Here is an 11,747-nt window from a genome sequence, read left to right as displayed (position 1 = left end):
CCATTCGTTCTTTAAAAAAAAAACCTTGGATTTGTTGCGTTGCCTTCAAAATCGCGTTGAGATTTGTCTTTCTTCTCAAAATTGATTGCTTCTTTTAAGCTTGTGCCTTATTTTTCTCGTGTTCTGGCACAATTTCTAGTCTGATTACTTCTTTTCTAGATTTTAATTCAGTTCTTCTTGTGCTCAAGCAACTTGCTCCTATCAATTACCAATATCTAACGAAAGACTTTTGACCATTAATACAGATAATAGTTCCAATTGATATAATAAATAAGTAGTTCCCTTGTGTTCGTGTATATGTATGCATAATAAAGTAAATATAGAAACCAGCATCAGTTTAGAACACGATTGTCAATAAAAATTAAACAAAGCAGGAACAAAGAGTAGCAAAACATAAAATCCCATATGCAGTCATAAAATTCATTCATCAACTAAACGGACCAAGCTCTGTTTTACTTCTAAACTGTAACGAAAAAGGCTATAAAACCAACCTTGTCTGTTTCGTTTTAAATAGATTTAAAGTCCAATTTCTGAACCTACTACTTTCAAACTCTAGCCCTCTTGCTACTGCAGCTTGGGCACTTGTACTGCTTGATGTGCTCAGCCTTTGCAGGTGTAATCTTCACACATTTGCCATGGAACCATCTCTCGCAGATATCACAGCAAATCCAGAATTCATCTGTTCCATAGCTATCTCCACAAGCCCCACAAGTGGCACCCTGTTCATCATCTTCCTCCTCTTCTTCCCCACTCTCATCTTCATCCTTGGATGGTGGAGACATCTTTACCATCTTACTCTGGGGTTCAGATTGACGAGACTGCAAACACCAAGGATATGAATGTGACATAAAATCAGATGGGTGCATGCAAAAGGAAGAACAACACAGGAATTTGCGGTTAACTTTGTACCACCTTAGCACTTGATTTGCTTTTGCCACTACTGTTATGATTAGCAGATTGGTCCTTTGACTGCTTTACATTTCCAGTAACAACTTCGAATATGCTTGGAAGATCATTTATCATTAGAAAGAGTCTTTTCCTGCCAATAAAAAACATTAACATTAGCAATAGCAAAAACCTGCGATGAAGGACACTCCCCCACCCCCAAGACCCCTCACAGCTCTAGTCCCTTACGAGGAAAGCATGCATGTGATGCACATGTGACCTAATCCCGGGTTCAGGAGAAAAGCTGTATTTAGTCTTTCTTTTCTTTTACTCAACCTACATCCCTCATACTGGGTTGTGGGTACGTTCAATTTTTTCTATGTTTTTCCAAATATCTGGAGGGTCTTTGGAGTGGTCATACTCATATCCTCATACCCATCTCTAATATGTATCAGATATAAGAAGAGTCGGAGCAATATAGAATTCAACAAAAGGAAGTTGAGAGAACTGTATTCTTAGTTCAATGATACAAGATTGCTCAACAAGAGAAACAACAATTAGAGGGCTCAAATTAACAGATAGCAGCTGAAGTGGTATTTTTCTACATATCCCCAGCAAACAGGGCCTTTTCTTTTTCTCCCACAGCTGCCTCATTCTCGATGTTCATTTTTTTTATCAAATACCACACCACTGCAACAATGAAACTAAGAGCTAATTTTGCTTCTCTCCCTAAATTCAAACTCCAAATCTTTAAGACAAATCCAAATCCCCAAATGTGTCAAATGTTCCCTCCTAAAGCAAGTCCTGTACTAAAAATATTAACCAATGTATATTCACAAGCCGATGAGCAGTCCATGGGTTATGGACTGCTCATTGGTTGTGCAGGACATAACATCTTAAAATAAAATTAGAATAATAATTATAAAAAAACAACATAGCAACATTCCTGATAGTGTAGACCAGAAAACATGTGACCATAATATTGGTAGCCAATGAATGAAAAACCGGACCGTTGAACTGGTTGGACATTTGGTTCAACCGGTTCAATTGATCGAACCAGCTGATTCAATTGGTTGCTGTTTCTATTAGTCGAACCAGCTGTTTCAACTACTAAGAAAATAAAAATAAAAAGGACAGAAATTAAAAATAATTAAGAAAATATCATAAAAATCATAAAGTTTGAAAAGAATAAAAAAGTAAAGGAATTTTTTTTTAAATATAGAAAATTAAATTCACGAGAAACCAATAATGAAAAGGAATAAATTTCATTATTATTGCACAAATTAATTTAAATGGGTTTAAAAGGCCAATTTTTTGGTTTAAAAAAGACTATCTGGTTTACCAGTTTTTTCAGTTTCCGATTGGCTCCACGGTAGTCATGTTCAATCCATATGGTTTAACTGCTAGACCTACCACTTCAGCCAACTGATCTGTTTTTAACCATTGTTGGTAGCTTAGACACATGCATGCGACGAACTTCTAACAAGAGTGAAAACATTTAGGTCAATATCTCACTCTACCATTCTATGGCATGCAAGACATATGTTAGGATTAAATAATAATAGTCAAACATCTCATTTAGCATTTTGGCATCCAGACTCAATGCTCAAACTGTTCTCTCAAACTCAGCAAGGTACAAAATGAAAAAGGACAGTCACTTCTCGTTTGATTGTAAGGCACAAACACCTATGGCAAGTCAAAAAAATACTAATGAAAGTACCAGAATGGTACCAAATTCATCTTACCAAACTTAAAACAAAAAAGTACATGAAGTTAAAAATGGAAATGAGGATTAAAATGAACTTTCTACAACTTTGTACATGTAATATTGCTTCATTCTTTAACTTTATGCTTTGAATTTATGCTTTGAATGATTGACTGGTTAGATTGGTAATCTTCTATAAACTCGAAATAAACTCATTTGAAGAGAGATAGGGTACTGTTTTTTCTATACTAGAATATGCAAAGAGAATAATGCAGTTAGCACTAAATTCGAACATGATACGGCTGCAACTGAGCAGTGAAAACTGTGACTCAATGTGCCATAAAAGATGTAAAAAGCAAACATACCTCTCATTCTTGCCAAACCCGAACCGTGCACCAAAATAGAAAGCAACAGCAAGCAACCATGAATCACTGTGAACTGCAACCAAGGATAGCCAGTCCTTCTCCTGCATTCCATCTCTAGCAAAGTTTATGCCTAGTGCAGGTTCTGGAAGCTCAGGAGGCACCTCCTCAACAGGCAAGTTAACTTCCCATGTCTCATTTGGGAGTCCATACAAGCATAAGTTTTCCTTCTCTGCAGATAAATTTAATAAATTCGGGAAATAAATGTCAATTCATTTTTTTTTCCAAAGATACAAGTTTGCTGAAATAAATCACAATGAACATACAGCACATTAAGTAATTAAGTCAAGCTAGAAACTTCTATTATAGATTCAAAATTTCCTAATAATGTATAAAATATACACATGTAGGAACAGAGATGTTAAATTGAATCGATAGCTATAAACACCATATTGCAGTAGTACTTTTTAAAGTAGAATCAGAACCAAACTGCTCCTGAGAAATGAAATTACATCCAAGATACAATATGTGTCTACATATAGAATGCAAATGTGACATATTGAAGCATAAAGCCTAGTTTCCATCTGTAAATGAAGAAAACTAGATATTCTATTTCCACTCTGACATTAAACAGCTCTACATTATAAGAATAATACAGAAACTCAAGCAAATCACTAGCCATCAAGGAAGAAAACATAAATGAATTCGTGAGAAGTAGTTTTGAGTGTGACATTAAAGACAATTAGTCCACATAAAATACAAAGATAACCGTATTTCTATTCTTTTTGGTCACCTTTATATTTCCAATTGAATGAAGCCACTCTCAAATTAGATTAATAAAAAAATCTTGTAACTGTTAATGGACCTACACATTGGAGTTTTACACAAGAGATGGACATTAACAAAATGGACCTACACTTTAGTACAGAAAATAACCAGAAGCATGTCAACATCATGAAAAGGCAAAGGCTATTAAGAAAAGGTTAGGCAACCGTTTGAAACATGCTTTTAGGCAGCTTTCCAAGTTTCAAATTTTCATGAAGCTGAGAATGAACACTTGACTGAAAAGGTTAATTTGAAAACCGTCTATCAAAATAGTAATGCAGGCTGTAAGTAGATTAAATAAAAACCTGACAGTACACTTGCAAGAAAGGTAACTCATTCATGTAACTTTTTTCCAAATTCTGTTCACCTCGCAGGCAAAGCAAGTATACTGTAGCAAATAAACCACGATTATAAATCATCGAAAAGGCTAAAGGGGCTGATACGATAAATGATCTAGAGGAACTAAAACCAGAAAGGTGAGAAATGACTAATACAAGACTTGTCGCGATTGAAGTGAATTGAATTAGGAGCCATTTACTGTGTACTCCACGTAAAACATGAAGACAGAAAAAAGCATGAATTATTTATGGATTGATAAGGGCAAAAAGGAAATCAAATTAAAAAAAGTAGGTAAAACTGGAAACTACAAATTGCAAATCCAATTGCCAAATATTACAGAATTTATCTGATCAAGCAGCCATCACGTATGAAAACAAAGTTTAACTGCTTCACTGAAATACATTTGACTCTGAGGGTTTTTTTTTTTTTTTTAGTTTTCACTAAAGAGTCTGCAGCTAAGACATTCAGAAAATAAAAATATTAGCAAAATTTTGACTAGAAAAACGTAATAATAATAATAATAATAAAACCCATTTCGCACAGATATAGAAAAAGTAACCCAAATGAAAGAAAGCAAACTCGAGAAAAGGAAAACAGACAGATACAGAGTCCACGGTGCAGCGTCAACTATGAGAATGAAAATATGTATAGAAAACAGCAAACCCACCAGGATCACACTGTTGGTAGAACTTGTCAACATCTGCCATAAAAAGCCCAAAATATGACAACAAAAACTAATTAATTGAATCCATCTGTAATTTTGAAATGGAAAATAAAAAAAGAAACCAAGAACGAAAGAAAGAAAAGGGAACGAACCAGTGGTGAGGGCCTTAATCAAGCCAGCACGTCTGCCTTTAAAGTCGTTGAAGACCTCTTCTACCGTTCTCGGTATCGGGTGTGGTATCCCTTCCATTTGTTTCTCTCAAATTCCCCTTCAAAGATTTCCCCCCACTAACCCAAAAATCCTTAATCTCTATCTATATATATGCAAATATTGAAATATTAAAGAAAAACAAAAAGGAGAATAATACGTGGACAAAACTTTAGAATAGAATTTTGAGAGCAGCAAATCAGAAACTAAAGGGTAAAATGAATTAGGGTTTTCATTGTAGGGTTTGGTGGGATTGAGATTTGGGGAATTGGGAATTACTTCAAATTATTATTTTATATAAAAATATACACTTTGTGAAAGAGAGAAGAAGACGGATAACGGAAACTAAAAGCCAATTTTAGACCAAAAGATTGAGGCCGGGGGGTTTTAAACTAGCTCCTTTGCCTTGGTTTTCTCTACTCTCTCTCTCTTTTCTTTCTTACTTTTATTTTTAATAGTAAAACGAAGCTAGGTTTTAAAGGGATCCATCAGTCCACACCACTATTGAAGTGAAGAAATTTATTTAATAAATTAATAGTTATGATGAACTTTTGATTTCAAAGGGATAAAGAAGTTAAATTTGTCAAAAGGATTAATAGATGATAGTCCTTCAACTTTGAAGCAAATTTCATATTAATCACTAAATTTTAACATGTCTCAATTTGATCCTAATTACAATTTTTTCTTTCAAATTGGTTCATTCCGTTAGAGTGGTTTTGTTAGCACAAATTGTGATACGTGTTTTTTTTCTTTTTATCAAATAGTATTGAGAGAAAATAATTTGATAATTATTATATTAGATTTATTCAAGGATCTAGTTATTCCATCTAAAATATAAATGGTTTGAATAAAATATATTACTTGAAAGTTGAACTTAAGTAAGATTTATAATCAATTTTTTATTTAAATCGTCTTAGATAAGATTTTTGGGAGGCCTCCTGATCTGGCTTAAATTAATATATATGCTATATATAGGTTTAAGTATAATTATTATATTTATAAATTAATAAATAAAACTATGAATTCATTAAACCAAAAATTTCCTCTTTCTTTTCTTTTCTAGATTCATGTTATTGAATTACTGGGTGTTTTTTTTGTGTGTGTGTTTTTAACTTGAATGGATGGTTAATTGATTGGATTGTTTGAGTTTCTTTTATTTTATTTTAATTTTTATGATAAATTTTTGAATAGTATCGAAGGATGACATATTTCACTTTATTATATTATGAAAATAAATTCAAGTATTTCTGTTTCAGGAGTTTCTACACTTGAAAAAAAAAATTTGGGGTGTATTTCTCAAATCATCGATCCAGTATTGGATGTAGCCTTTTTTTCCGGACAAGATGCCTAATATTTATAATGCCTTAGTAATTAAGGGTCAAGATATCGCCAGTCAACAAATTAATGTAACTTGTGAGGTATATCAATTATTAGGAAATAATCGAGTTAAAGCTGTAGCTCTGAGCGATACTAGTCTAACAAGAAAAATGGAAGTAATTGATACAAAATTTTCTTTTTAAGTGTCTCAGTCTGTGGCTTGTTAATATATGAAGAGAGTAATTTGGAATCACACCAGCTTGCTAAAGTTGGAGCCAGAAGCCTTGATGAGCAAACTAGTTTATATGCCTAATATTGTCTCATTATTATCTACTTAAGCTACTGTGTGCACTTATCATATATCTTACATACCTTACCTGTGGTCTTCTCTCCTTTTTTTCATATTCAATTTTATATTTTAATTAATATATTAAATGATTAGTATTTAAAATGATATTAAAAATGTATGATAATTAAGACAATTCATGGATTTTATTTATTTTATCTAATAGGTTTGAATTTTAATTATTATTAAGCATTTTTAACAATGAAAGCAAACCCGTGTGCACGGGTAGCAATTTTATAATAATCATATATATTTGTCATGTTAGCTAAATAAAATTATGCGGTACGATAATATTACATATATTAAAATAAAATTTAATAATAATTATTTAATGTGTATACATTTTATTTAGAATAAAACCAAATAAATTGCACTATAAATTATATTTTTATAAATAATGTAAAGGAAAATAGACTACTTTCATAAAAACACATTTGGTAAATCATATTTTAGGGTAGAAACTCATTGTCCATAAACAAAACTACCATGTATCGGGTCTTATCGCATTCAGGACAAATATTTTGAAAATTGCAAATTTCTAACATGATAGACGAGGAGGCAAAAAAACAACTCACGGATTGCCCAAATTAAGTTTACAAATTTGTGAGGATTCTTATTTGCATTCAAGAGTATCTGGATATCAATTCACCAAGTGTTTGATGTCATTAACTTTCAATAAAATTCTAAATTTACGGAATTCTAATTTGAAACATTTAGGAAGACATGAATTTAAATATACTTAGATATATGTTATAGTAGTTCAATTTAAAATTTTATTAAACACTTTTAATAAAATTTTCAAATTTTGTCGATAAAATCTTAGTTCGATTGGTATTAATATTATTATCAATGTAAAAATATAATAAGTTCGAGCACTTTAAATTTTCTCAGCTTTTATCATGTAAATTTGAGTATATTAGAAAGTAAAACTGAGATATCATAACAGAGTAGCAAGTTGAAATTATATAATCGGCATCATATATAATAATAGCACTCTGTTCTTTCTTTCCACCACTAGCTATAGGATCAATGTGGTGCAGTGGTTTGAACCAATTTCCTAAGGTCTTCAATGATCATAACTAGCTTGGTGTTAAGCCGATTCACAAACCACTTGGGAAGCCATCCTGCAGGATCCAACTGCACATTACATCACAATTAACAACCATCAAATACCAGCATTTCCCAAATATATATTGGTCTTCAAAGAATAAAAGATAGTAGTAATTTTTCAAGTCTCCTTTTTGCTGAATGCACAATATGTTATTTGGATTTGACGTTAAATGTCAAACATAAGTGCATATTTAATACATACCTGTTAATTTTTAAAGTTTCTTTTCATATATTTAAAGAAAAAAAAAGAGTGTAATTTCATGTAGTAATTGTCTTGACTCTATTGAAAGCACAAATCGAGAGATACATCAAACAAGTTAAGTGTTGTCCTTAATCGAAAGTTTAAGACAATATCTAATTTATATGATGTACCTCCAATAAACTTGTAAATTTCTTTATAGAGTTGAAGCACGTTAATATACTTAAAACTCAACCTGCATTATCTATATTAATAAAACAGAAAATGCAATTGTTAGTGAATTCCTCGCGCGCGTGTGTATATTACCTGAACAACGTAAGTAACAATACAGGAGTTTATATCTTCAAGCTTTTCGACGACCCATCCTGATTGCAGCAAAAAGCCTCTAATTGCATTATTTTGCTGTGGAAGCAAACCTGCAGCAATTTCCTTGGGCAGTGAGGCCACTGCTACAACCTGCAAACTTAATTAATTCCCAATTAATCTGTGAACCAGTCTCAGTTTTGAATGTTCATTAATTAAAAATTTTAAAAGTAGAATAAAACTTATGTATATATATACCAGAGTGCCATCTTCCATGGTCTCACGTCGCTCGTACACTATGAATTCTCTTTTTCTAAACAAAGGCTTTGAGTTGTCTCCAAACCTAAGACGAATAATGCTCAAGTTATCTTCAAGATCTTTAATATATCTGCCTTCTACAAGCTCACTGTCCCATTGCTGTTCACACAACAATAAAATTATTAATTTTGAAGCAATAATATACTATATATAGTCATAAAAAATATATAATAACCTCAATTTAGAGAAAGGATGAAAATATAGGAAACGGCAAGCCATTTTTTCGTTAAATAGTAGAAGTTAAAATATTTCTTTAACTTTTTTGTATTGTCTTCTGGATTCGTGTAAATCCTCTTGTAGGGGAAATCAACCACATCACATATATTGGAGAATATATTCCAAATAAAACAATAGGCAGGGCAGTGCTTGCATTTGCAGACAAAATTTCCTTTTCCACCCAATAAAGACATCTAATCTAAACTAAACCAAATTAAAGAAAAAAATCAAAGGTTGAGCATGCAGCAAATGAAGGATCACCTTGGCAGCATCTATGGCGTTGGCGACGGTGATGAACTGCTGGGGCGAGACAGATCTGAGGACCCAGCGGCTACGGAACATGTGAAGCGATCCAGACCTGCGCTTCGATATCTCCACTCCGTTTTCAAGGGTCAGAACCTTCCATCCATCACTGCGATTCCCCAACTTGTCCGTCTCTGAAGCTGGTGAAACCGAGACCGAAGCCGACATTAACAACTCCTGTATGCAGCTTTCGCTTGCATATTGGACGTATCTTCTTAGTGAGTCGTCGCTGATGGACCTTTCGACAACCAAAAAAAAAAAAGAAAAGGAAGAAATAGATGAGACATATTGCACATAAATATGTATAGTTTCAAAACGGAAAGACGAGATATCAGTAGGGATTTTACCAAGATTGCTGGCCGCAAGCTGCAGGGCTGCTTTTCATTTGCAAGGTTTCCAAATTTTGATGTAGTTCCTTTTTTTGGTAATTGAAAGAATCAAACTAAGAGGTGGAGAAAGGCAGATGATGATATATACACGCAAAAATGAATTGATGCGAAGTTGTTTGAAAAGTGAGGTATAGCAGCATTGTTGAAATTTGAATGTTAGCAATCCACAATTTTTTTTCCCTTAAAAGAAATGATTACGAAGGTAAGGTGAAGATTGTAAAATAATGGTGGAAGTGGGGAGAGGGTGATTGAAGCACATGATGAAGTGGCAGAAGAAGGTCCATGATTAGAGTGCACGCCTCTCTCTCTCTCTCTAAAAATAGATAAAAGAAGATTCTGTAGTGGCAGAACAGTAACAAGCAGCAAGGGGTTGTGAAGACGATGCACATGGAGTGTTCGTAGCTTTTGGAAAAACAACATATAGAAATGAGAAACGGACTAAAAACCAATGGCAGGTCAATGGGGAGCTGGCTAGCTAATTAAAGAATGGTGGTGCAAGCTTAATTATGCCTTGTATTATTTTCCAAGTCTTAAGGGATGCTATAGATAATCAAATTAACTCGGAATTTATTTCTTTTTGAGTGTCTAAAACGCCTCTTGTTTGGTTGGAGTCAAGAAGAGGTCCCCAGTCACGTGACACTCCCGAGTTTTATGTTTCCTATTCAAAACATCGATGGGACAAATTTGTCACAAGTCGTTTATGTGGGTGATAATCATTCTGCATGAATTTTCGAATTGTCGATAATATTTTTTTTTGGTTTATTTTATGGTTTTTGAACATTATTTTATAAAATTTTAAAGTTATTTTCATAACTTTAAATAATAATATGGTATTTTAAAATTTTAAATTATTTTATTAATATAAATATAAAATATTTATTTTAAATAATAAAATAAATATCGATTCAGTTTTAATTTTCATTTCTTAAATTATCTAAATATTTAATCTTAATCTTTTATAAACTCTAATGAAAATCTATGTAAAATATTACAAATCACAAACAATTTAAGAAATAATTTAAATTATAATCTTTAAAAGAAAAGATAAATTAATTCCAAAAAAATTAAAAATCTACTCAAACCATTATCACCGATACACCCATCAAACCAATAATTAATTTTAAAATAGTGAAAATTTTCATTATTTACGTATATAAATATTTTGAACAATTATTAACTTTAAACTTAAAGTGATAAAGGTGGACTACTTTTGGAATAGTGGGTGAGAAGATCCTTTTACAAGACAGTGGAGATCCTTTTCAAATCAATCAATGAGGGTATCCAAAATTAGCTATCATATTTAATCCAAAGTGAGTGTATATTATCGAATCAATATGCAGACTGATTTTCCTTTTATCTATCTCTATATATACCTAGATTTATACTATCGATATGTAGAATATGACTTTATTATCAATATAATAATTAAAATTAAAATCTTTTACAGGAGACATCCAAAATTGTACGTGTTTGTTAATATTTATTCTAATTTTGTCTAAAACATATCAGGAGTACATTTTAAATATATGTATACCTACGGCATTATAATTTTGACACTGGCTTTTTTCTAAAAATATAGTGTAACAGACCAATTTTAAGTTTTCTATGTGACAAATAACATACATCTTTTAAATTTTGACTCATATATTTAACTTAACATTTAATACATAATATAATCACTAAGCTAATCCAATACTAATATTGTGAGGACTTTCAAATAATGAATTTTGTAATGTAATATGATATCTAACGCCCAAGTTGATATTAGGCTAATGGAATACAATCTTAATGTTTTAAGGATTCAATCAAAATGTTTTAAAGTTTTAAAACAAATTTAAAATTTAAGCCCTAATTTGAGGATATTTGGTGAAATTAACCCCTTTTTTTTATAAAAGAAAGATTATTTTATATAAAATTTTGTTTATATTTGCAGTACTGCTTCAATGACGAAGTCCTTGAAAATATAAGCTTCCGGTTATGAAATTAACATTATATATCTGTTTTAAAAACGCGTAGTTAATGATTTCTCCATATAGAATATTTAATAAAAGCTGTTAGAGTATGATGTTACTTATGAACCAAGCAATCCACCTCATACATTATAGCTTGAGTGTATTTTATATATTTAACAAATTCATTGCATATAACTTGAAATTGATCTTAATGAGAAATATTACTATATTTTATTTTGCCTTATAAATTAAAATCCTAATGAGAAATTTGAAAGATGTATAATATTTGCAGCACAATCGAACGGTA

At 31.7% G+C, this 11,747-nt stretch overlaps 2 protein-coding genes across 2 annotated transcripts; both read right to left on the bottom strand.

Annotated features, from left to right (window-relative positions):
• Positions 1-334: 334 nt before the first annotated feature.
• On the bottom strand, positions 335-5,456 carry LOC105769327 (PHD finger protein ALFIN-LIKE 7). The gene is made up of 5 exons (XM_012589879.2): positions 4,933-5,456; positions 4,784-4,816; positions 2,956-3,184; positions 913-1,039; positions 335-818 (listed from the first exon to the last, which is right to left on the bottom strand). The coding sequence occupies exons 1-5, from the start codon at positions 5,027-5,029 to the stop codon at positions 546-548; spliced, it is 759 nt and encodes a 252-aa protein (XP_012445333.1). The 5' UTR covers positions 5,030-5,456; the 3' UTR covers positions 335-545.
• A 2,086-nt stretch (positions 5,457-7,542) lies between these two features.
• LOC105770814 (uncharacterized) lies at positions 7,543-9,997 on the bottom strand. Its single transcript, XM_012592168.2, has 5 exons — positions 9,447-9,997; positions 9,058-9,337; positions 8,521-8,679; positions 8,266-8,415; positions 7,543-7,787 (listed from the first exon to the last, which is right to left on the bottom strand). The coding sequence occupies exons 1-5, from the start codon at positions 9,482-9,484 to the stop codon at positions 7,677-7,679; spliced, it is 738 nt and encodes a 245-aa protein (XP_012447622.1). The 5' UTR covers positions 9,485-9,997; the 3' UTR covers positions 7,543-7,676.
• Between the last annotated feature and the right edge of the window lie 1,750 nt (positions 9,998-11,747).

The sequence above is a fragment of the Gossypium raimondii genome, chromosome 5 (assembly GCF_025698545.1).
Source record: "Gossypium raimondii isolate GPD5lz chromosome 5, ASM2569854v1, whole genome shotgun sequence".
NCBI lineage: Eukaryota > Viridiplantae > Streptophyta > Magnoliopsida > Malvales > Malvaceae > Gossypium > Gossypium raimondii.
Note: the sequence above shows the minus strand (reverse complement) of the source record. Positions and strands in the feature narration are given on the sequence as shown.